Source organism: Sarcophilus harrisii, chromosome 6 (genome assembly GCF_902635505.1).
Source record: "Sarcophilus harrisii chromosome 6, mSarHar1.11, whole genome shotgun sequence".
Lineage (NCBI taxonomy): Eukaryota > Metazoa > Chordata > Mammalia > Dasyuromorphia > Dasyuridae > Sarcophilus > Sarcophilus harrisii.
The window spans coordinates 35,555,525-35,582,060 of NC_045431.1; the positions used below are offsets into that span (position 1 = coordinate 35,555,525).

The following is a 26,536-nucleotide window of genomic DNA, read 5'->3' on the forward strand; positions in this document are numbered from 1 at the left end:
TTGCATATTCTTATATACATACATAGTGTCTCCTGCCCTCCTAGGCAAGTTCCTTGAGGGAAGAGACCATTTCACTTTTAATAGCTACCATTTATTTACTTACATAGCACTCTGATCTGGAGGCTTTCCAATGATTGTTTTCATTTGATCATCACAATAACCCTATTTTTATCACTACTTAATAGATGAGGAAACGGAGGCAGACAGGTTAAATTTCTTGCTCAGGATCACACAACCAAAAAGTGTTTGACCCCGGATTTTAATTGTTATTGACTCCAGACATGGCTCTCTCTCCACTATGTCTTTGAGCTGCCCTAAATTCTCAGGACCTAGTATTCTAAAAATGCAAGAGGAGAATGAGCTCCCAGTGTGAGGGTTATTTCTATCATTTTTCTGCCTTTGTTGTGCTCTCTCAGTAAATGTCCTGCCATAGAAATGAATAAAGATCTACTGGTTAAATAAAATTGGCCCCAGAGACAGTCAATAGAGGCTCCTGAGTAATGACATCAGAAGCCACAACGCTTTAAGGTTACCCACAGGATCCTGAGGAGAGTATCCTTCCTTCTGGGAACCTAAGCCGCCAGCCTAAAGTAGAGTGAGAAAGAGAACCCTGAAGGTGGGCTCAAATAGTATTTACTATAGCTGAGAGGAATTCTATGGCTATCTGCTTCATCAAGATTTTAGCATAGCTTCTGATGAATTATCTTACACTGTTCATGGGGAGAAGCTAGAGAAAAACGCACCCTCGGAACTGGTTGGCTGGCGGGCTCTAGGGGTCGTAAGTGGATAGAATTGGGAAAATCTCGGTTTAAATCTGGCCTCTGACACTGGCTGCAGGCCAAGCCAATTTACTTCTTTGCCTTAGATTCCTCAATTGTAGAATGACACAATGTAGAATTCCTCAAATGTAAAATGATAATAGTGTCTACCCCTTAGGGTGGTTGTAGGGATGGCCTCTGTACCTACTTTTTAAAGCCTAGAGTATGGTGTCTGGCACAATGTTGGTATTATATAAACACTTGCAGAGCTGTTTAAAGACAAAATGAGATAGTAAAATGTGAAGTACTTTGTAGACTTTTAAGTTTTCGACAAATAGCTATTTTTGTCTGTTGGGATTGTGCTTGGTGCCTATATTCCCATGACCTAGTATAGGCCTTGATATATAACAGGCACTTAATAAATATGCATTTGATTTTAAAGAATATTACATGGAGGGATGTAGAGGGCCAGAACTCTGGAGAAGTATACTTGAAACAAGATGTTAACTCAGTAGAATTGATGAGATGATGGTTCTCTAGTTTACATATACTTAGTACTTAGTATGGTGAAGTAATGGTTCTCTAAATTCACACATAATCAGTGTGCTGTAATGATGTAATTACAATAAGGTATATAAGGGCTAAGAAGGACTGGAAGACAGACTTTCTATCTTTAACCAGCCTCGTGGTGGCTCTCATGCCTCCTGCACTAAGATCAAGACTGGGCCAGAATAAAGAATCTAGACCCTTTCCAAAGTCCGATTCTTTTTGTACAGCAAAATAACTGTATGGACATGTGTACATATATTGTATTTAAGTTATACTCTAACATATTCAACATGTATTGGTCAACTTGCCATCTGGGGGAGGGACTGGGGGGAAGAAGGGGAAAAGTTGGAACAAAAGGTTTTGCAATTGTCAGTGCTGTAAAATTACCCAGGCATACATCTTGTAAATAAAAAGCTATATATAAAAAAGAATCTAGACTCTATTCTTGACCATTCTTGTGGTGTCTGTCCTACTGAGACCAAGGCCCGCCTGAAGGACCTCCAGAAAGCTAGCCCCAACATTACAGAGAGAGAGAGAGAGAGAAAGAATACTTTTTAAAATTAGGAATGGATATACAGATCTGTCTTTGTTACTTTTTTTTGATTCATTAGAGAAGAAATGTGTTTTTCCTCACATCACACTACACTTGGTAACATTTTTAGGAGGGAATTACTCTATGCTGGTGTATCAATAACGAAGATATTAAACAAACTATCATCCTGTGGGCATGTGGTCAATTTCGAAGGAGAAAGAGAAAAGAGAATGTCTATTAGATGCCATTCATTAAAGAAAGCATTCCTCTTTATGAAAGCATCTTGTCTTTCTTTCCTTCCACAAAGATTTTCCTAGTTAAGAAGCTTGATCTGTATAGAATCTCTCTACCCCATCACTAAAAGACACGTATGAGAGAGAATAACCGGTAAAACATTCAGAGACGGTATCATTTGATTCATGAACACTTCTGCGGGTAAGGACCCTGCCTAGTCCCCCGACATTAAAGTCCCTGACAGCATTTCTAGTCTAAGGTTCTAGCGGTTAAGCCACATACCCATTTGCAGGTGGGAGACTCGCCCCGGGACGGGCCGGCAGTCACGTTAAAGGCTGTTGGGCTATAGCAGCACTATGTTCTGTCTGGTTTCAGAGAAACTCCCCAAACATCATTACCCGAGAAAACCGAGCAGACAGAAGCGCCCAGCCCAGCTCTGCCTCCCGCCCCCCCCTCCTTCCCCTCTTTGTTCAGCCTCAGGTCACATTCTAAGGGAACCACTTAACGCTGATTAAGGGGAGGAGCCAGCGCTGCCGGGGGGCCTGGGGACCCACAAGTCAGAGGCAGAGAAAGTCAGGAGCCGGCTCTGCTCTCAAATGGGATTCCAGCCCACCATTCGGGGCAGGCAGACTTGAGGACTTAACCCAGCCCTCCTCCCAGCAGGGGGGCATTCACGCTGGGGACCCCGAGGCGTAGGGGAGACTCGTCTCCGAGAGGGTCCGTGCCTCCCCCCGCCCGGTGGACGGGCTGACAGCGGCCGAGGAAGAGAAAGGCAGTTGGAGCGAGGAGTGCCGCCGGGCAGGGTGACCGTCCCCACGCGCCCCTTGGGACCTGCTGCTGCTTCCCGGCCGCCGGGGCTCGGATGCGCCAGGGGCAGCCGGCAGCTCAGCGCGCAGCCTTCGGGAGGCACAGAGGCATCGGCACCGGGGCCGCACGTCCCCATCGGGCAGGGATCCTCAGCCATGGGCAGCCAGGACAATGAGACTCTGCTGTTCTCTCCCTCCCCCGAGGCTGAGAACTACAGCCAGATAATCCCCGGCGGCGGCTTCACCCCCAGCCCTGCCCAGAACTTCAGTCCCAGCATCTTCGAGGAGCCCAGCCTCAGCCCCAACTTCAGCTCTAGCCTCAGCCCTGATCCCAGTTCCAACCCCAGCCCCAGCCCCAGCCCCAGCCCCAGCCTCAGTTCCAGTCTGAGCCCAACCCCTATCCCCTGGGAGTCAAAGGTCAGCAGTAGTCCCCCAGGTTTTGCCCACCTCCCCCAGGACTGGGGCTCCCAAGACAATCCGTTCTGGGACACCCCTCTGAACCACGGCCTGAATGTATTTGTGGGAGTGGCCCTGTGCATCACCATGCTGGGCTTGGGCTGCACCGTGGAGGTCAATCACATCGGGGCTCACATCCGCAGGCCCATCGGGGTCCTGCTGGCCCTGCTCTGCCAGTTCGTCTTCATGCCCCTGCTGGCCTTCCTGCTGGCCCTCATCTTCTCTCTGGACGAAGTGGAGGCGGTGGCCGTTCTGTTATGCGGCTGCTGTCCGGGCGGAAACCTTTCCAATCTCATGTCTCTGCTGGTGAACGGCGACATGAACCTCAGGTATGAGCTCCCCTTCTCCCTACGGGGGGTTTCTCCAAACCAATCAGCCACACAATGAGATGAGAAAAGTGAAGGGAGCTGTGAAAAGGAACACAGACGGGACAAAAACTAGAGACAGGACTGAATGTGAGAGGCTTTCCAATCAGAGAAGCGGTAGTGGCTATGTTGGGAGAAAGGGTGGTAGCTTCGAAGCCGGGAGGGAGGAAAGGGAGCCGCGGAAGCTGGGCTCCTCCACCACTAGTCAGTTTTAGAGCCGGGATGACTGTAATTGGGGGTGTCAAAGAGGAGATTGTCACCTTGAGCAGCTGAACCGCAGAGAAAATCTGTTGAATTCAATTCAACAAGTAGATACAAATAAAAAGAAATAAATAATCAAGGACAATTAAGAAACAAAGACACGTCCAGAAGAATCAAACAACTACAGATCCTAGTCCTTCTACTTAATTAGATCCAACCGGGATCAATGGAGTACTTTAAGATATTGGCAAATAAAGACAGGGGATGGAAGTGGAACATAACTCAACATTTCTCAGACAGGTTTCACGAGGAGGGTTGGACCTAGGCCCCTTCATCACTCCAACATGTTGCTTTTTCCTGCAGCTTTCCTCAAATCTTTAGGGACCCCTCCCCAGGCCTTCAGCTGGCTAAATTCAGATTCACTTCCCCCCCCCCCCCTCTACAGAGGCTGGGGGAGAAGGGGGGGTTCACTCCTAACTAGATGCTTGTTGTGTTTACTTCCATCTCTACAGTATTATCATGACTATTTCTTCCACACTTCTGGCTTTGCTGTTGATGCCCCTGTGCCTGTGGATCTATAGTCGGGCCTGGATCAATACGACTTTGGTGCAGTTACTACCCCTGGGAGCAGTGACCCTGACCCTCTGCAGCACCCTGATTCCAATTGCTGTAGGTGTATTCATCCGCTACAAATATACACGAGTCGCTGACTATGTCCTTAAGGTATGGTCCTGATTCTGTTCCCAAACTCAGCCTTGTTTATCAGAACCTTAGATCATTTCTCTGATCCTTAACTGACCTGAAATGGGGAGGATATGGGAGGGAAGAAAAGGAGAATCAGCTTCACAAGTTACAAGGAAGAAACTATTCTAATTTTACAAAAAATTACCTCCATCTCAAAGTAATGATTGAGGCTTATCTGAAAAGAATCTTACAAGGCACAAGTAGAAGAAACAAAAGAGAAGTAGGTAGGGAAAAATAAGAAAATGCAGTGACAGCAAAAATATTTTCTCTAACAAGAGCTGATCAAATAATACTGCCAAAATAGGGTTTGTATAAAACTTTAGGGATAACTTACTGTGTTTTTCAAAGCTCACAAAAACTGGCCTTAAGAACACCATCTAAATATAGTTTATTGAAAAAAGAAACCAAATTAGTTCCAATTGTTTTCAAGTTACAAAACATTTTAATATTCTTAAAAACAAATCTGGACATGGAAAAAACTCAAAAGGAATAGAAATGATGATTTAGTAAATGGACACTATACAAATAAAATATATGTGTGAACACAAAATAATACTTTATTTTTGGAATGTACCTTATGCCATAATCTTGGCTGTTCCTTCTTGGTGAAATATAGTTTTGCATTATTTTTGGCTGTTATTGTAGATAAAGTTTTCTAATACTTTAGAGAAAAGAAAAAAATGTAAGAATTCCAAAAATGTATTCTTCCAACACCAAAAACACCAAAGGCATAATAAATTAACTATAAATAATAAACACCAGTTATTTCTTTTCTCTGATCTTTTCTCTATGGCAGAGATACTGAACCAGCTTTCAATAACTAAACAAGGTTTTCTGTATCAGTATTTAGTCAAATCAACAAAAATAATTAACATATCAAATCAAAGGCCAATCTGACAAAGAAACTGAATAGAAAACTCTATGACAAAATTTCAATTATGTGACATTTGAGAATAGTTCATTTGTTTAACTTTACCATCAGCAATATCTTTATTTCCTATGGTTAAATTGTTATATAGAAGATCTAAATCTGTTAAAAGCAAAAACAATTTTGTATGCTCAGCTCAAATGTCTTATGAAGAAATATATGGCCTTAAAATATATTTTATACTAAATTTTTTAAGTGTTAAAAGGTGCTCTTTCAAGATTTAATTGACAAAGAGAATCAAATTATTAGTTTGCATGCCAAAAACAAATATTTTAATCACTTAAAAATAAATATATTTGAAATTAACTGGAGAAGATGGTGAGGCATATGGCAGAGTGAAAAAAAACACTGGACTTGTAGTCAGTTGACAAAGGTCCGACTCTTCGATGGCACATTAATCAGCTACATGACACACCTCTTAATTTCCCAGGTCCTCTGTTTCATTCCCTGCAAAATTGGGGATAATGTTTTCAGTGTAGCTACATTCTAGAGGCAGGCTTTGAGGAAGTCCTTCTTAAACCTTAGTCACTTTGTCCTGGGGGACTTGGGCTCTCTGTCCAACTTAGCAGAAAGTCTCTTTTAAAGATACTTTACAAATTTCAAAAAGTGATAACTAAACATGAGTGGGTGTGAGGACACCAGATCTGTGATTTCATTCCTGTAATGGAATTCAGATGAGACAGCTTCCTTTACCAGATACAGATTAGTAAGAGGCAGTACTAGAACCTCCAGCTTTTCCCTACACAGAAGCCAAATCGATCTACTATGCCAGAGATGATTCTCAAATATCCTTAAATGTGAATTATTTTAGGAAAACGTAATGGTAAGATTTAATAATATTATCAGATACCTGTAAAAATTTAAAATAAACATCAAGTCCCCATAATAACTAAAAGAATTAAAATAGTTGAAAGATAAAAACAGGCTCTACAATAAAATATTTCAAAGGAAACAAGTGACTTCCTTGGTCCTGATTTTCCAATTGTACTGACAAATCAAATGGAACAATGTTTTTTATATTTCAAACTACAAGGATCATATGATTGTTTAGTTTCCACCTATTTTTTATTTGAAAGTAAGTTGAACATGTTTTTAGAATCTTCCAATGTTGAGATCTGTCTTAGAAGTTACTATCATATAGACAGACAGAAAGTAGTATTAAGGATATGCCAGTCCCACATATGAAGCTCTCTTCATATAACCATCTAGGAGCTTGATGTATTATCAAAGGTATTGTCTAAAATCTCACAATTTCCTACTACTCTTTCACAATGTAGTCTATTTTACTAAGTATTTGGCAAGATACCAAGATGACACAGTGTTCTGTAACACAGAAAACATTTTTAGTGCCAGCTGTAATGTATAAACAAGCTACCTTTTATGATGATGATATAATATTGTCACATTCAATTTAGTTTTATAAAAGAAATACATCTACATTTGACATCAGCTTGTTTACATTCTTGACATCACAAAAATCTAAACGATATCATGGTTCATTATTATGAAAGCTCCTTTGGAAATGTGAAATACAATCACAAGTGTTAAAAATATTGCTTGTTAAAAGGAAGTTTAAAATTTCAGTCATTTAATCCCAGATACAGTACAAGACTAGTTTTCATGCAAAAAGCACAATGTCCAGTTATAAAGCTGTTATATAGTTTACATGTGTACGTATATGGATATATACATACATATACATAATATAAAGTTTTATTATGTTTTGCATTCGTTGAGGCCACATTTGGAATTCTGTGTACCTCTCTGGGGGCTACATTTTAAGCCGGACAATGAAAGTTTGTGAAATGGAGTAGGAAGGACATTGTAGAAGAGGTAGAGTAGAATGTAGAAACTATGTTATATGATGAACAGTTGAAAAAACTAGGAATATTTAGTCTGGAGAAGAGAGGAAGGGAGCCAGAAAGCCAGATCTTTGTGTATTATGAAGGCAGTTAAAGGGAAGAACTTTTTGCTCCAAAAGAAAGAACAAAAACTAACTAGTGGAGACTGCAGGAGAGAAAATTCAATTCAACATAAAGGAAGAATTTAGTAAACATACCTCTGTTCAATAATAGCAAACTGACTGGATAAGTCTGACAAGAGCCAATAATTCGAGAGGGCTTTCAGGTTTGCCAAGCAGTTTCCCATCCTGTGGAGCAAGTAGTACCACTCCTATTCTCCAGATGAAGACTTAGCCAGGGACAAATCATATTCACAAGCCAGGATCACAAAGCTAACAAAAGTCAGAAACGGATCTGGATCCCAGCCTTTCTTACAGAAGTCCAATACTATTCACTTGCTATATAAACTAATATCTGTAATTTATTTTTTGAATTTCCCTGCATTTTATCTGATTTTCAATATGATTTATCCATTTTCTATTACTAGGTTTCCCTGTGGTCTCTGCTAGTGACTCTGGTGGTCCTTTTCATCATGACCGGTACTATGTTAGGACCTGAACTGTTGGCAAGTGTTCCTGCAACTGTTTATGTGGTAGCCATTTTTATGCCTTTGGCTGGATATGTGTCAGGATATGGTTTGGCTACTTTATTCCATCTGCCCTCCAACTGCAAAAGGACTGTTTCTCTAGAAACAGGCAGTCAGAACGTACAACTCTGCACGGCTATTCTAAAACTAACCTTTCCTCCACAGCTCATAGGAAGTATGTACATGTTTCCTCTGCTTTATGCCCTTTTTCAGTCTGCAGAAGCAGGGATTTTTGTGTTAGTGTATAAGATGTATGGAAGGGAAGTTGTACATAAGCAAGATCCTCTGGATGAAGAGGATACGGATATTTCCTATAAGAAACTGAAGGAAGACGAAATGGCGGATACTTCATACGGATCAGTTAAAGTGGATGAACATAATTCAATAATGATGGAGCCCACCCAGACCTCCCTGTAGGTTTCAGTTAACTAGAGCCACCTATCGACCGCTCCCCTCCCCCCACCTCCCACTGATAGTCTGTGGGATGTTTAAGCGGTATTAAAGGGCTCACCACAGCAGGATTCTCCTACATATAACCTCATACCTTTCCACTGTAAGGCAATCTGGGCTTCGGGATTGCCAGCTACAGACGGTTCCTCAGATTTAAACACTTCAGTGCACTCAATGTTATACCTGTACAGCACATTACCAACCCAAAGTTGAAGTTAAGCGAACGAATGCCTGTTCTTTAAATAATTCTTTTCAAACGGAGCCGCTATCAGAAACCGGGACTCTGAAACAGGGAATTTGGGGGCAGGGTGAGTAACAACAAGTTCCAGTTCTAAGGCCGTAATCGAATTTCATGTATTCATTGAGGGGGAAATGTAGGATTTGTCTTGTACTCAGTTACGCTCAGTCAATTAAATAAAAACGGTGTAACAATGTCCATTCTGTTGAACCTACATCATATTAGAGAAAATCAGTAAAGACGTGAAAACACCTACTCGACTTGGACTGAGATTATTTATCCTCGGTACTAAAGAGCTAGCATACTTACCACTCCCCGAGTGAGGGGGTGCCTAGGGCAATAATCAATCAATAATCTATACGGCGACCCACGGGGCCCTTTCCAGGGCAGAGAGAAAAGGCGGTTCAGCCGGCCCAGCCCGGGGCAATTCCGCCCGGGAGGGTCCCAGCAGCCCAGCCCGGATCCCCGCCCCCGCCCCCAGGCCGCCTCCCGCAGACTATCCCGTTTCTTTTCCCACGTGCTTAGCACCTGGGGAGCCCGGGGCGGCTGTCTCCAGACCCGGGAGGAGGAGGGGAGTGTGTGTGGGGGGGGTTGGGGACAGATCTGCGATGACTCTCCGCCTCTCCCTCCCCCCCTCCCCCCCGCGGGGTCCCGGGGAAGTGGGCAAGGGACAAGGCCTACCTGAGCGCAGGCCCCGCAGGCGGCCCCAGCCCGGCCCAGCCCGCCCCCGCGGGGAGGAGGCGTCCGGCCTCAGGGCCTCGGGCCGGGAGTGCCGCCCACGCGGGCGGGCCAGCCTATTTAGGGCCCGGGCGGCCGGCACGGCTGGGCCGCGCACATGGCGGGCCTAGGCGACGACGGCGGCCTGGACGGCTACATGTTCCCGACCTACGGCCCGTACGCGTTCCCGTGCGCGCCGGGGCCCAAGGGCAAGGGCGGTGGCGGCGGCTGGCGGCCCCGGGGCGCGGCGGGGGCGAGCTCCGGCCTGCCGGCCTTCGGGCAGCCGCCGGCGGCCGACTACCTGGACAGCTACCAGCGCGCGCAGCTCATGGCCGTGCTGGCGCAGGTGAGCCCGGGCCTGGTTCCGCGGCTGCGCAGGGCCCCGAGCCGCGACGTGGCCGTGCAGGTGAACCCGCGCCGGGACGCGGCCGTGCAGTGCTCCCTGGGGCGCCGCCCGCTGCTGCGCCGGGCCCGGGAGCTGCCCGAGGCCGCCTTCCCGCGCACCGCCGCCGTGTACTCGCCCGTGGCCTCGCGCCGCCTCGCGGCCCTCGTGGAAGAGCCCGAGGGCGGTGAGGCCCCGGAGGGCGGCGGCGGCGGCGGCCGGGGGAGCGCCGCCGAGGAGCCGGCCCAGGCCGACGGCGCCCAGGCCGCGGAACGCGCCGACGAGCCCGAGGAGCTGGAGCCGGAACGGGAGCACGAGCAGGAGCGGGCCGCGGCCGGGAAGGCGGAGGCGGCCGGGGAGACGGCAGCCGCGGGGTCGCAGAGCCCCGAGCAGACCAAGACGAGGCTGCGCTTCCAGGTGAGAACCCTGCGCCTAATTCTAGGTTCGGCGCCCACCCCCACCCGGCACCTCCGGTAGACGCCTCCTGTTTGCTGGGCCGCTGCTTGCCTTGGGCTGGCGTCCAAACCAGCTAGTGACTCTGGAAGGAGGGGAGAGGAGGGGGAGGGAGAGGGAGAGACGGAAAGTCAGCCCCCGCCCCCACCCCCACCCCCACCCCCACCCCTACCCCTAGTGGGAGCCGGGGCTGCCTCAGAGGGTCCGGAAGCTTCTTAACGGGAGACTGCCCGGCCAGGCACCGCTCTGCCCACGTGGTCCCGCGGCCCCTTGAGGCTGTGGCTGGGCCCCAGGCCCGGCTTCCGGCCTTCAGCGATGGGCCCCGTGGGTGCCGGCTATGGCCGAGCGCCCAGGCCGCGGCGGGGAAGCACTGGGGAGCGGTTCGGGCCCCTGGACAGCCTGCCCCCCCAACGTGCGATTGTAACAAATAAAAGCCTAGGACGGAGGCCTTTCTTTGGGGCACGGATTTCGGGTTATGTTTAAAGACCCCCAAACTGCGGAAAGCCTCTGCCCTTGAGCTCCCCTTGGCCCTGGAGGTTGCCCGCGTGCCTTTTAAGCCAGCCGCCCTTCACTGCGTTGAGCCCCCGAGAATTGTGCTTTGGTGTTGCTGGGTGCCCGTAAGTGACCTGGGCCAAAGCACGCACCAGCCGCAGCCCCTTACAATGCTGTCGTTCAGTTCTTAGAGCAGAAGTACGGCTATTACCACTGCAAAGACTGCAACATCCGGTGGGAGAGCGCCTACGTGTGGTGTGTGCAGGGCACCAACAAGGTGAGCGTCCCCGGGAGCGCCTTGTCCCCGGGAGGGCCTTGTCCCCGGGAGGGCCGGGGCTGGGGCAGGGAGGAGAGGGCACTTAGCTTGCGCTCTCTCTCTCAGGTCTACTTCAAGCAGTTCTGCAGAACCTGTGAGAAGTCTTACAACCCGTACCGCGTGGAAGATATTGCCTGTCAGGTAAAGCGGCTTGCTGGGAAGCGGTCTGTGTTGTTGGTGCACCTTGTTAACACAGAAGCTAGCTGGGTACCTAATAGTTATAGAATCACGAGACAGTAGCAAGAAGGGCATCGGATTAAGAGGAGGAGCATCTGGATCCTGACTTGGTTGTAGAAAGGCTTCTTGGTGAGAAAGATGGCCTCTGAATTACCTTCCACTTCATAGATTCCCTGGTTTTGGGTGTAGTTTTTATGCCACATCCCCCATTACTAAAGCCCGATAGTCTCCTAGTTCACGGCGTTCCTTTTTTCCCTCCAGAGTTGTAAACAGACAAGATGTTCCTGCGCAGTGAAGCTTCGCCATGTGGATCCCAAAAGACCCCATCGGCAGGATTTGTGCGGGAGGTGCAAAGGCAAACGTCTCTCCTGTGACAGCACCTTCAGCTTTAAATACATCATTTAAGTGAATGTCAAGAGTCCAGATGTAATTTCTGCAGACAAATGAGTTTCTTTTGCTTGCCACCTTCCCTTCCCTCATTTAAAAGACTGATGAGAAAAGTAAGAATATTTAAATGAACCTTTAAATAAAGGTATATTGCAAAACAAATCTATACATTATTATTGAGGTCTCACTTTTTTGCTTTTAAAAATTGTTTATTGTGGGAAACAAATCCAATCAAAAGAAAAAAAAACTCATATTGCAAGAGATTCCAGAAATTGTCCACTTTTATACAGAAATAAATCAACAATTACTTGAAAGACTTCTAGAGATCAGGAAAATGAAGATCTAAAAGAAAAACCTAATGCTACTTACTTGGGGCACAATTAAATCTTTGCAGTGTTATGAATTTGCTTCTGAGGAGGAGGAGGGAAAACCATCTTAATTTTCTCTGAATTCGTCCTGGTGTACATGGTATAGAAAAATCGTAATTCAGTTTAACAGAAGCCAAATCAAATAGTTTTGGAGGTAAAGAAAAAATTAATTCTGGCTACACGTGATAGTGTGATCTTAATAGATACCTTGAAAAAAATTAAGTGCATTTAAAAAAAAAATTCATATTGACATGTAGGCCAAAAGAAAGATCTTGCCTACCTTGGCTTCAGTGAGGGGGAATTTAAACTTATGCAATTGGAATAATCGGAGTATCTTTTTTTTTTTTTTTTTTTTTTAAATAACTGCTCACATGAAGTAATTTAAGTGGAATAATAGAAATCGGAATGGAATAGGATTTAAAATATAACTGGAAAACTTAATTATCCAGCTGTTTAGATGTCAAAATTTGCTTCCTCTGACTGTTGTCAACTTTGGAAATCAAAAGAACTTTACTGTAATAAAATTGAATTGCTATAAGTTCTTTTTAAAGGACCAAATGTTTAAAAACTAGATTCACAAAGTAGAAATTTAGTGGGTGAATATTGCAAAAGGAGTCTTAGCTTTACAAAAATCATTTGTAGGCTTCATGAAAGATAAATTGATTTAGAGATGACTTTTCATACTTTTAACAATATGTAAAATGAACTATGTCATTATTTTGACAGACTTAGTTGTAATAAAAAACTAGAGTGACTTGAAGAGGGAAGAAGTTGTAGATGCCTGATCTGAGTCCTCTGCTCTTTTTATCTTGCTTCCTGTTCTAATTGTAAAGCTAAAGCTATTGAAGTGTTTAAAAAAAACAAAAAACTGTCACAGGAGGAGGTGCTATAAAACCTTGAGTGATCAAATCCTGGGGATTAACAAGAGTTGAAATGATTCTGAGTGTTGATTATTCTTTTGAGTAAGATTTAATAATGTAAGATCAGATTCCTTATTTGCTTATCACCCCAAAGAATAATCCAATATGACTAAAATAGCATGTAATCCCATTGGACTCGGTGACTTTTGTAATGTATCCTGGCCTAGATTATTTTAAAGGCTATGATACTGGTAATGTGATACTGGTGATGTGATAGTATGTGGATGACTGACTTAGACATGTTCATATATGTCCAAATTTTCATTATAGAACTGAGATGGGCAGATAGGTAGCTCAAAGAATGGAGTGCCAGCTCTGGGATCACATGGGGAGGAGGACCCGAGTTAAAATATGGCCTCAAACCCTTACTAGCTGTGTGACCCTGGGCATATCACTTCACCCTGTTTGCCTGGTTTCCCCATTGGCAAAATGAGCTGAAAAAAATGGCAAACATTTCCAGTATCTTTGCCTCAAATGGGCTCATGAAGAGTTGTAGACAACTAAATAGCAGAATTGAAATACAGATGAGAAATGTTTTCTTCAAAATCAAAAAGATCCCTACACAACTAGGTGTCTTCTTGTCTTTCCAGTCATATGCTGGAATCAAATTGAACATCTCTGCACTCAGAACTGCAAAATGGGGCTCACTCATGTGCTTGCATGTTGCCAAGCCTGTTAGTCTCTCTGCTTAATTTTTTCAAGTTCTTTAAAGCCCAAATCCAAAGAAAACCTGATGAAGTTGTTGATTTTGTTGCCTCAAAGACTTTTGTGGAACAAAGCTCTTGCAGATGGCAACATGTTCTGTGAATGTCAATTGCGTCTTTCCTCTCAGTAATTGGTAATTCTAAGGCACTTGGGTAATATTGCAGTGACAGCCAAGTGATTGATAGGATTTTACCCCTTTACAAGAATTGATTCCTGGAGGCCAGCGGCCATCTTATGTAAACTGCAGCCCTGAGTAGGCACTTTAATAGTTGCAGTATCTTAACTATGTAAAATGAAATTTGCTTATTCTGTTTTGCAGAAGTGCATTGGACAAAATTTTCATGCAAATTCAAATGCACAAAATTAATTCTTTGAACATTTGGACAGTTTAAGCTAGAAAATGATGCAGAACTCTGGTTTAAACAGGAGTCAAGGCTGTTTTGCAATAAATAAGCTTTTGGTAGTGATATGATAAAAGTGTTCAGCATAGTACCTGACACATAATGAGTACTTTATAAATGCTTTTAAAATTTTATCTGAATGGCCTAGGGGGAAAAACTTAAAATGAAAGTCTTTATTGGATAATTGAGTATTAATTATTTCTCTATGAGAAAAAACCCAGATCTTAAATGCCAGCAATATTGGCTGTGTGACTTTGGGGAGATGACCACCTGTCACTGTGCCAAGCCCCTCTCCCTCATCCAGGGGCTTCTCAAACAGAATCTTGAGATGCTGCTGTGGAACAATGGCAAAAGAGTATTCTACAACCTGTATCATCAGAGATTGCAGAGTTTTTTCATTGAGTAGGGTTCCACTGTTAAGAACTGATTTTCTCCAGGCATTTCACTACCCCTTTAAGCTAAGGAGTAGGAAAATGAAACAAGTTCAGCAATTTTAAATACTGCTTTCTAAAAGTATGTTCATCATCTTGGTGTTATTTAGACTTCAGTCTATTATATTCTTATATTAACTTTACTGTACTTTGGTAAGCTGAAGCAGTATCTTACATGATTCTCGTAACCCTGACACACAGGTATTATAATTCCCATTTTACAACTGAAATAATACTTTCATTTGATAATTTTTAAAAATATGTGAATATTAACAATTAGTATCTAATTTGTACAAAACAAGTTTGCATGATGTCAATCAGTACAAGGTGGGGGTAGATTCTTTAAGCTATTCAACCATTGCTTAGAGTGTGACTAAAATAAAATTAGTAATTAATAGTTTTCTGCTTTTGAGGCAACTAGCTTTGATGAAGTTTACTGAGGCAACAGGATCAGAAATAGTTTATAGAAGAAAGAAAAGGATCGTGAAAATCTTCATGCCACCAAGCTCCCTGGAGGTTCATGTTTAGAATTTCATGGCCTAACAATTGCAACCTCGTATGAATAGGATATGTTATGAGAATTTGCTGTTAATGCTTGTTTTTTTTTTTTTTTGTTGTTGTTGAAAAGTAATTTCCCAGTTACCAGTTATCTTTGACAGTTTATAACACAGCTCACTGCTATTATATCATTTTGGATTTTATATCCCATTAGAATGAAGATTTCATTTTTTCCACCCCTTCACCTTTTACAAAATAGGAAGCATGACATAAAGAACCAGATAATAATTTTTTTTCCCTTTAGGGCACCTTGTTTCATTTATTCATTTATTTATCAGAGCAATTGAGGTTAAGTGACTTGCCCAAAGTCATACAGCTATGAAGTGTTAGATGTCTGAGGCGGGATCTGAATTCAAGTCTTTCTGACCTCAGAAAAAAAAAGTGCTTTAATCTACTGAGCCATCTAGCTGCCCCAACAGGGCACCTTTTGTAAAGGCCTCTTCCAACTTCAATCCAACAACAATCAAGTCTTACTTCAATCAGAAGCATCCTGGCATTCTGAAGAATCCTGGCAGTTAGAAGCAAAACAAAAACTTCACTTGAAGGAAACTACTTGCAAGTAGAAACTGTTTCATTGAAATAGAGGGAGGCATTTCTCCTAGAGATATATAATATTTTTGTTGGAATATAATTGTAGATGACTAGGAATAAATTAATCTTCAAGTCTTAGAATAGAGGCTTAATTCTACCTAACTGTACTTGTTTCATTTCATTTATTTAGTCTTTGACTTAAATACAGTAATTTCCATGATATAACTATAATACCTTGGATTTTTGCTTTCTGAACATAGAACAATTAAGAATTTTTAGGGAAATGATCCTAAATTGATTATGAAACTCACATTTCACATAAAGTAATTTACTACTTGTAATTTACTGTTGTAAAAACAATAAATGTGATTTCCTGTTGTAAAAGCAACACTAAAGCTAATTCCATGTTTTTATATATATATCTACAAAGAATACTTTGTTTCAGTTTTGGAAAAAAAAAAGTGATTTTAATTATATTCTAGAAATATTCTGCTCAATATTCATTAGTTTGAATGAGTTTAACATTAGGTTCTAACTATATTTTTGGTCTGTAATGAAGTATAAAAAATCATTTTACAATCTTTTTAAATAAAAATGAAAAAAAGAATTAAGTCCATTTAATGTTATAAAAATCTTAAGATAGCTTTAAAATGATTTAAGCACCAACTTTCAAAATAATACACCGAGTAAGAGATACAATATTTTTATTTTAACAAAAACAAAAACAAAAAAGGGTCAAAGGAAAAGAGAAAATGGGAAATGGAAAGAGATGATGGGAGTAAGTGTGTAACGACCACTAAATAAAACTACCTAACCTTCAGTAAATAGTTATTAAATAATTAAAAGAACACCATCTACAGTACCAACAAGCCATCAAAATAATTCAATTTTATCAGGGTCAAAAAAAAAAAATACAGTGATTATGAATGTGCCATGACCAGTTATAGAACTTTAAAGGTAACATAACTACTGTCAGCAGTCCAACAGCGCGCACAGTGCCTTCGATGAATGCATTTCAGCATAATTACATTTCTGGTGGGGTCCTCTTCCCCAAGAAAAGGCAAAGCTAAGAATTTCATTTCTACATTCTAAACTCTGGAATCACAGAGCCTGTTTTTTTTTTTGTTTTTTTTTTTTAAAAATCACAGTGGGTAAGAGATGCATATAAAAAATACAAGGTGTTCCTTTCAAATCAGAGGAATTGTGGGACTACATTCATTTCTTTTACAAAATGCTTAAAAAAAAACCCCAACAGGTACAGTTCATATTATACTACAGACTCAATGGATAAGTCTATTGCATGTTTTGGTATCCATCCCCTGTGGTCCTGTATTTGTCTTTTTCTTCTGCAGCCCCAGTTTCCTTAGTTGTCACATAAGTCCTGAATAAACATCAACGCGTTTGCACCTCTTCAGCAGACAACAGGATCTGCAAGTCTTATGTTTCTACCACCAGTGGCCACAATTTTTTTCATTAGCTTTGTACACCCATTCTTGTATAACAGTGCATTGCACAAATGTACAAGAAAAATACTGGTTTTATTCTATACAGTTTCTAGAATATTTACAGAATAAAATAAGTTAACTTTTTCTAGTGAGAGTTGCTGATGGGCAGCATATATCTTTAATATACATTTTTAAGTCTCTGCAGGCAGCTACTTTGGTTAGTTGTTATCAATAATTGTAACATAAGCACTGATCAGAGAACTGAGCAGCATTCCAATAAAGTTAACAGATATATTATTTCTTTTAGAAATTCTGGGAAAGCCCAGTTTTAAAATATTATTTAATGTCCTAACATTTACACACTATGAAGAGTTAGATCTAATAAAATAAAATTTCTTCAAAAATAATTTGCAGTGCTCTTTTAGGCATGCTCTGAGACTTTTATCAACAAACATCCATACTTGGAAAATGGGACTGTCACATATCCATACATCCTAACTCTCGCACATACAACGCCTTATGCAGACAATACAAAACAAAGAAAAGAAGTCCACCACACACGACCGCAATCCCCAAACATTAAGAATTTTTTTTTTTTTGCAAACAGTCTTTTTCTGTTGATGTCTGACTGCACATTCTTCGTGTAGATAATTAGGTCTCAAGTGATGATTATGCTTGTGATTGCTGGAAAGACCGGAAGCCTTGCAGGTTTTCAGCTAAAATAACCCAGCCTTGATTTCAGCCTCATTCCACCTGCTTTTCGTCGTTTCAAGATTAGAGAAACATTATTGCAACTACTCATAGAATTATTTTCTTACTGCAGAAAATAATGCGTTTCTGTGCATCGCTTTTAGCCCTTTTTTTTTCCTTTCATGTAGTTTCTTTTGTGTAATTAAAAAAAAAGTTTACTACTGTACAGAGTTATTAAGTGAAGTGATGGCAGTCAGTAAGCATTTTTTTTCCTTCAGAGCTTTTGTTTTCAAGTTCATAATTTCTTATTTTGATAAAATTCTACATTGGTCACCAAGGTTGTGGATGCTGCTGGAAAAGGTATTAATTATTTGCAACAGTTTGTGAAAGGTGCTTGATAAAAATTCTGAGGTACCCCTCAGCTTTAATCTTGTTCATTTCTAAGCAATGAAGCTTCTCAAAATCCAGTGCTCACCAAATTTCTGATCGGTTTGGCCTTTGTTAGAAGCTGGTATGATTGCACCATTCGTAGAGACTCTCTTATTTCGAGATTAAGTTCCATCAGTTTTAAGCCGGCTTCTGACATGTCCTGGTTAGAACCTATCACTGCAAAACTGCCTGTCTGGCCCAACGTTTGATGACGGAAATATATGTGTAACAGTGTTTGGACAGGATCATCTTCACAACTGCCAAATATGTCATTGGGCCAAAGACACCTGCAAATATATATTTAAATAAAAAATAAAACAACTATGGTTAAGTACTGACTATTTTAAAAATAATTCACAAGTTATTATGTTTTTCAACTGTTATAAGATGAGGATCTATTTCTTAAATATGGAAAGGCAGGTGGTTTCTAAAAAGTTCACATTTTAGAAAAGATTATGGGGAAAATCTTTCACTTTCAAAAATGACATGTATGCAGCATGAATCTATTATTATATTTAAGTGAGCTGTGTAGAATTTTTATTTTCTTATGTATATGTAGTTAAGGGACTGGGGCAGGCTCATCAAAATTCATATAACACATGCCACAGAGAATAAAACAGTATGATATGATAGACTACAGATATCCAGAAAAATAGCAACTGTTTTTCCTTCCAGCAATCCCAGGTCTTTGCCCCTGGTTCTCCCTTCAGATTTCAAAGTGACACTTTTCCTTTTGCTTAGCAGGGACCTCATCTGACAGATCAGTCAACTTTGTTCAACCCCTGTCCTCTACACTACTGAAGCCCAGAAGGACAGCATTAAATTCCCAGTGGTAAGTCATTTTATTTTAGCCTTACTCCAAAAAACTCACTTTCAAATGATTCCATATTTTACCTGAAAGTTTTGACTTGTGCTACTGCTGCCATAAACTCTTTATTTCTCAAAGTCTCAATGAGAGAATGAATGGCTGTTTCTATGGTAGCCTGTGCAGCCTCAGACACATCATTTTCTCCAATGTTCTCGGAGGCAGCTTCAGCCTCCTGAAGAAAACTCTCTAACTGGGCAAGTTCCTCTGACATGTTAATGACCTAAAACAAATAATCAGTTAGAATAGTTATAAACTTTATAGTAAAAAACTGATTTCATTTAAACATTTTTTTGGGTTTCAAAATGGTTCTTTAAAGATACCAGATTTGAATGTTACCAGATTTTCCCAGCACAGTACAAATCAAATACATATGCTCTTTCTATCACTTTATAAAATGTACTGTGAAGTTAGATACTCTCACAAAACAGGATCATAGCATTTTAAAGATAAAACACACAAGATATTATGTCTACTAAGAATGCAATTTTAGCAGACATGTCAACTTGGCATTTCATAATGAGGAAATCAAGGCCCTAAAAAGTTACTTAGTCAAAGCTATTCAAATAGTAAGTGGTAAAGTCAGAATTTATTCTGCTACCCCAGAGATTATTCCATGTATAATGAAGTACAGGTTTAATCCAACCTTTAATTTGTATGGTAACCATGAAATATTTCAAAATTATAATATCATATGTCTTACCTCTGCTTCATTTTTGATTGTATCTACTTGGCTGATAAGTTTACAGTACGCTTGGAACAGAAGTAGCAACTGGAAATGCAATTTGTATAACCTCCGACATAATTCCAGTTCCTAGGAATAAGCAACATTACATTAAGATTTAGGAATTATTTTTCTGTAAACATGACAAGACACGTTTTAGCCAGCTTTTCAGCAAAGAATTTGCAAATAGTTATTTGTTTACTGCAGAGAAGGAAATGTAGAAAATTTTGACAAGTTAATAGGGTGTAAAGCTGACTAAAGGCAGATGAAAGATGCTTAGGGAATCTCAGTTTATAATTAATACTTAAAGATGAACCACTGATATAGGCTACTTTATTTTAAAGTTTATTTTGAGAGTGAAAGCACATTTCCAACGTAATAATAATGTTGGTCCACCAAGGCCATATGTAGAATGCTTTCAAAGGTGCAGTGCCCATGTCATACTTGTTATTTTCCACTGCAGAGAAAAAATTCATCCCATTGCATTTACTTACAGCTGCCTGACAGCAAATAAAAACTAAATTAATTCTTACTCAGAAGTAAGAATAATCATTTCCTTCTTTAAACTGATTTTTATCAATTCCCCCAAATTTTGTATCCTCATTGAAATAAGAAAGTGATATTAACATTTTGCATTTTAATAATTATTAAAATTTTCTTTTAAAAAGCCACTGCTAGTTAGATTTAATTATGAAATTCCACAATCAATGTAGGAACAACATTTCATGGGTTAGGACTATGCAAAACTTAAGCACACACTATTCTTAAGGTAGTCTATGACAAAAACATTGCTATGTCACAAATGGGCAAGAGACAGAAGACCAGTTTTTGTCCGACATGGTTAAGTAATTCTATAAATCAAGACAGTTCACTTACTGCTAGAATTTCCATTTGCTAAGCAAGAAGGTGAGCGGGTCACAAAAAAAATACAAAGGAAGAAAGAGACCAAGAATTAGTGTAGGAAATCATTTTAACTAGGGTCACAGATGTCCCAGGCAAACTGAAAGAAAGACATTTATTCCCATAAAGAAAATCATCAGAATGAAACTTTTTTTTTTTTTTTTTTTGCTTTGCCAAAAAACAGAATTTGACAGCCACAGTGAAAGTTTGGTGTACTGTTATTTAAATACTTAAAATATAAAGGCCACCAAGAGTAAAATAAAAATTTAAGACTTAGATCATTCATAAATTATCATGAATAGTATCAGATAAGATTCCTTTTTTCTAGCTAGGTTTTTGAAAGTATTAAAAAAAAAATCAGGAACTAAAATGAAATGAGGTCATTTGCTTTCATTTACAGAGAATAATTTTAAAGTTAAATTTTTATGTAAATGGTGTTATATTTTAAGTAAAATACTTCAATGTTACAAAAATGAATAATCTCTTAAATTGTTTAAGCATTTTCCAATTAATATATGTTTATGCTGGTTATTTACATTATCAAGTGAAGATGGGATTTCCTAAACTTCAAGTTTCTGTTATCATATTATCATGAATATAGGGCATCCCAACACAGCCCTTTCAGAATTTAAGTGAATTACTAGTGTAGTCTGAATTACCGAGAACATACCATATGCAATATTTAGAGATAATTCACTTTACTGGGATTATCAACACCTGCCTAGGAAATGAGTTTACATTTTCATATTTTACATTTTCTCAGTATTTGTATTTTCAATTCTTTATAAAACATCAACAGAATAATACAGAACAGTCAACAGTCATTTTGATATTCTCATGTCTCTTTAAATGCTTCAAACATAATGCATATTAGAAGAGGATAAATATTATCCAAATATACATATTTTAAATCCTACTCCTAAAAACTTCTTCAGGGTAAGGTTGTTTTTATAAACTTTTAAGAAATGTCTACTGAATTAAGTTATAGAAATTGTTAGTGTTCATTTTTTAGTATTATTTTCACTTTCCATTAGCAGTTTTTTAGACTCTTCCATTTTTTTTCAGAAAGCTTATATATAGAAATTTTGAAAAAATGAATATAATACTTGTAGGTATATAAAATGACAGCCTTTTAAAATATAGATAAGAACTTTAATTTATATGTTATGAGCTGACTTTCATAAAATAAGAGAAATCAAGAGTATTTTTAAAGTCAGGTGTATAATTTTAAAAGGGCAAAACAAATGTTATGATAAAGTTTCACAAATAAGTCAATTTTTGAAAATCCATTACATGCAGAGAATGACTCCTCCTCCCCAATCAACTCCTAAAAACAATAAGTGATTTGTATAATTTAACAAAATCTTAAGAGGATATAGCAATGTCACATATCTGTTGTTATCCTTGTTTTTAATATTTTTGTAACAAATTTTCCTGAGCATGAGGACAAAAGCCATCCTTTACTTTAAATAAATACCTATTAGTCCCGAATATTCCACACTCATAAGTTCCATGAATCACTCCCAACCAGCATGATTCCCAGTAAATAATTAGCCCCCCTGTTTTGCCTTTGCTGCCTGTTTGCCTTTGCTGTGCAGAAAGCCTGCACAGCTTTCTCTTCCCTCTTGCTACTGTCAGCCTCATTCTTCTGTCTTCCTTCCCTCACCTGAAATTGTTCTCTAGCCTTTATAGCAAACTGTTTTCCATATAGCTTTTCAAAGAAAGTATTTCACTCTATTTTCTATTATGAAAGCCAACAGTCAATGCTCCCATTGAACATCCCTGACCAATATATAAAATGGATTCTTTAGTCTAATTTTTCCTTCCAAAATAAGCAAGATGGTATTGAAGATGTTGAAAAAATGTATCTTTCCAGCCTGATCCAAACTCCTCAACACTGTTCTTTGTCATTAACAATGTAATTTAATGTTTTTCAATTGTTGAAAGCAAAATAAGACAAAAATTTTCCTCCATGCAGCTATCAGATGGAATACACAATGTCCACTTATCATAGGGCTTTTAGTCCATTTGTATTTTTCACTAAACTTTTATGTGAACAAATTGCAAAGGGTCCAACCAGAATTTCATCATCAAAAAGGCTTTAATATAGTTCTACAGTGCTAATTTCAGGTCTGGTTTTTGGAGTAGACAATGCATCTGTAAGAGACTGAAGCAGAATACTAATTCCTTTTCTTTTAGAGGCAGCTGCACTCAAAGCAGACCTGGGCTGACTGGTGCACAGATTTTTATCTAGCTTATCTATTGAATATTATTAAACCACATATCACAAACTGGTTGCTTACTTTTATTAAAGTGAAATTTTCATTACTAAGCCAATATTTCATGGGAACCTAACTTTCACAAAGATGATTCTGATAACTAAAATGAGAAGCTTTATAAATATTCTTTATTATTTCTAAGAATATCAGAAAGAACTGGAATACAAGAGTTTTTTACTTGCCTTAGAAATATACCAAGAAAATGAGAATAAGACACTTACCTGTGCATCTGTGTTATTTCTATACATGTTATCACCACCACCAAATGTCCTCTTGCAATTGTCTAACCACTACAGGGGAAAAAAAAGCCAAGTAACATTGAGTAAAAGGAGCTTCTCGTACACGGTGCCCCGCAGGCCGCGGACTGTAGGGACACCGTTACTCTAAGGTGCTTACCGTACCTTCTCACAACTCTCTCAAGTAACTATTACTGTATAGTTTGATGGAATTTCATCTTATTGAAGAGGAAACTGGTTCAGAGAGAAGAAAAGTGACCAGCTTGGCAGCTAGGAAGGACTGGAGGTCGGGGCTTCCTGAATTCAAATTGAGCATGCTTTCCATTCTACCATAGGATTTGGTATATATGAAAATATTCTGGTGCTCTAGAGATGGACTGATAATTATTGCTTTTCTTTAAATGCTGGATAATGCATCATCAACAACTACACTGCTACTTTTTTTCCTTGTTGAATTGCAATAATGTTCATCCATATCAGGATAAATAATTATAACCATTTCTCTAAAAAAACTGAGAGGAAATAAAGCTCATTTAGATACATCATTTTACACTTTATAAAGTGCTCTTCTTTTAACAGCCTTGTGATACCGGTAGTACAAATGTTATCATTTCTATTTAGCAGATAAGAAAACTCAGGATCAGAGAGGTTAAAGTGATTTTTTCCAACTGGGGTTATGTAGAATGGATATGGTGAAAAGCCCAGTCTTCTGACTCCAAACCAAGTGATGACTACTATGACGGATCACCTCCCCAGCTGAAAAGCTCTTGTGAAGACGTCATTAAAGTCTACAGCTTTCAGGAAAGTGTTTTGCAATCATTGCTTCAAAAAAATATATATTTTTTTTAGCTTCAGAGAATCAAGCATACAGAAAATAATTAAAAGTAATTAGTCCATTAAACTTAAGGAATAGCATGGTTTTAGACATAAAAAACCACATTTCAAAGCATGTAAATATGACTTCATTCATTTGGTTAAAAGTATTTCCTCAGAAGTATATGTTATTTCTCATAAAACAAACATCACAATATCTTAATTTTATTTAGAACTAATAAATATTTTTTAAAAAACCAAATAAATATTCTATCTTTAGAATGTTAAACGCTCTTTAACATAAAATAAAGCTGACTAAAATTTTATTTTAATTTTATTCAGTAACAGCAGGGTAATGTATACATTGCTGAGACTAAAGTGCCAGTTCAAACATGGTAAAGCTTTTCTGACCGTGGCTCCCTCCAGACATAGATCAGTAAACAGTCCACTTTACCTCTCTAGATTTCATTGAAAATCTTCATGACCTATATCTAACCTTTGTGAGATGTAAGACTGGGAAATGAAAAATGTGGTTTCTCATCTGGTCAATTTAATAAAGGCTACTGAATGAATTAACCAGGTCTGTTTGCTTATCAGAAGTGGAATTCTCTAAACACTGGTGTCACTTTCAATTAGTGGCACAGAATCCAAGATCCATTTTAAATCTAGTAACAAAGAAAAAAAAATCATGGGTGTCAAGAAACATTTTAGCTTGAAAAATCCGATATAGACCTGATCATTCTTTTCTATACAGTGAGTGCACTTTTTTTGCCTGCTCCTAAAGTTAGGCACATTTAACACATTATTGCTTAAAGAAAATGTATTATCAAATGGGATAGGAGGAAAAAAATGTTAGTGGTCAATTTTCACCAGGTAGATTGGTTCAATCCTATGTATATATTCAAAATGTGCAAAACTATCAGAGCAAAATTCCAAGGCATGGAAAAAATCTATTATATTTAGCTGAAATACTTTAATGATCAACAAAAAATAACATTTTCAACCTCCATATTAGCTTACAATATGTAAAGAATAGGAAATGAGGCTTGATTTTTTTTATTTCAAAAGAGTGCTTTGACCAGATTGGACCTCTACCCCAAACATTCAGAATGAAGTGGTCCTTGGGCTATTTTCTGACAGGATCACTGAAGAAAAACATGTTGTGCACTCCTATTGAGATAAGACTGACAGATATTATTGTCAAATGCCATCCAGTAGATTTCTTAATATCAGCCTGCACAGCAGACATCTATCACAAAATTACGCATTATCTTTATTCATAGACTGCTTTCTAACAGAATCACGATGCTAGGGGTAGTTTTTGGTTTTGTGTTTTAAAGCTATCATTAATAGCAAATATACAAATACCAAGTTTTAAATCTCTTTAAAAAATCATGTTTCCTGAGCCCCAAAATAATTTCAATCCTTTGTAAAATAATTTGCATCACCTGTTCAAAATACATACATGCACTGTATTCTCATTACGTTGATTCTTGTTTTACCCTCTCCTTCCCTACCGCACCCCCTGCACTGGCCCCAGGCCCTGCCATGTCAAGAGGTGATTTGAGTCTGGCAGATGCCAGGGAGGGATTCAGCCAAGCCCTGGGGAAAATGACTCGGTGACTGCAGGCAGGCCACTTAAGCTCTCTGCGGGGCTTATTTGGGGTTGAATTAGATGATCTTAACATTCCCTCCCAGCTCCAGATGTATGAGCTGATACAAGAAAAGCTTCTGAACTATGGGCACTGAGGGGAATGTGGAAAACAGCTGGGTGCTGCCTTGCAAAGTCAATTCACTAAGTCTCTCACTATGTCAGGTGCTCAAGATTTCAATCAAATTTCTTTATTCAACACATTCCCTAATCATGTTGATGTCTACTTAAAAAAGATCAAGTAAGTATATTTCCAGAACTACCAATGTACAGAAACTGAGTGGCATTAGGTCATAACACAACACACTAGAATATAACTGCTTCTAAAAGTTGAATGATATAAAGCTGTCTCAGGTCAAATAGGGAAGGAATACATCCTTAAGAAACCTAAAATTAAGCCCTAGAGTACAGATTCAGCTGCACCCCTGAAGCTGTTGTAGATTACTACAACTCCAGTGGCTCCTAGACCTGGAGGATCAGATGTCAAATCCTTTGTCCCTTCTTCCCTTTCCATCTTCTTCCACAAACTCTACAGCCCAGTGATGTCCCCAGACTGCTCTTGCTCCACACATTCCACCTCCTGATTCAGTGTATTTTTCCTGGCTGTCTCCTGGCCCTGACATTCTGTTCTCCTCCTCTTCCAAAGCTTCCTTCAAGTTGCAGCTAAAAATCTCAATTTTTCTAAGAAGACTTTCTCGATCCCACTTAATGCTAAGTGCTTTCCTTTGAAGATGATCTTCAATTTATCGTGTCTATATTGTTTCTGCACAGCTCTTTGTACATTGTAAGCTCCCTGAAAGAAGGTCTGCTTTTGACTTTCTTTTTATCCCTAGTACTTAGGACAGTGCCTGGCACAGAGCTGATATCCTATGAACACTCTCAGATATTAATAAGACCTAGAGGGAAGTCTCTGGAACA

General features: G+C 39.7%; 3 protein-coding genes and 1 long non-coding RNA gene across 12 annotated transcripts in view; 2 read left to right on the forward strand and 2 right to left on the reverse strand.

Annotated features, from left to right (window-relative positions):
- Positions 1-2,359: 2,359 nt before the first annotated feature.
- On the forward strand, positions 2,360-8,985 carry SLC10A4 (solute carrier family 10 member 4). Its single transcript, XM_003773274.2, has 3 exons — positions 2,360-3,664; positions 4,414-4,624; positions 7,962-8,985. Exons 1-3 carry the CDS (start codon positions 3,036-3,038, stop codon positions 8,475-8,477), a joined length of 1,356 nt encoding a protein of 451 aa, XP_003773322.2. The 5' UTR covers positions 2,360-3,035; the 3' UTR covers positions 8,478-8,985.
- On the reverse strand, positions 3,662-7,966 carry LOC116419814. The gene is made up of 3 exons (XR_004230122.1): positions 5,220-7,966; positions 4,980-5,022; positions 3,662-3,742 (listed from the first exon to the last, which is right to left on the reverse strand). It is a non-coding gene; the product is annotated as an uncharacterized LOC116419814 (long non-coding RNA).
- Positions 8,986-9,540: 555 nt separating the features above from the next.
- Positions 9,541-11,845, forward strand: ZAR1 (zygote arrest 1). The gene is made up of 4 exons (XM_031942163.1): positions 9,541-10,264; positions 10,977-11,069; positions 11,175-11,249; positions 11,547-11,845. Exons 1-4 carry the CDS (start codon positions 9,584-9,586, stop codon positions 11,688-11,690), a joined length of 993 nt encoding a protein of 330 aa, XP_031798023.1. The 5' UTR covers positions 9,541-9,583; the 3' UTR covers positions 11,691-11,845.
- Positions 11,846-16,711: 4,866 nt separating this feature from the next.
- FRYL (FRY like transcription coactivator) overlaps positions 16,712-26,536 on the reverse strand; it is a 262,394-nt gene continuing 252,569 nt past the window's right edge. For 7 of the 9 annotated variants that reach the window (XM_031942465.1, XM_031942463.1, XM_031942464.1 and 4 more), the window contains 5 exons: positions 23,140-23,208; positions 20,616-20,633; positions 19,719-19,829; positions 19,045-19,238; positions 16,712-18,437 (listed from right to left, as the gene is read on the reverse strand). In XM_031942465.1, coding sequence (XP_031798325.1) covers positions 18,179-18,437; positions 19,045-19,238; positions 19,719-19,829; positions 20,616-20,633; positions 23,140-23,208 — 651 coding nt within the window. In that variant the 3' untranslated portion in view covers positions 16,712-18,178. The remainder of the gene's footprint in view (positions 18,438-19,044; positions 19,239-19,718; positions 19,830-20,615; positions 20,634-23,139; positions 23,209-26,536) is intronic. The other 2 variants (XM_031942467.1, XM_031942460.1) reach the window with 1 other exon arrangement.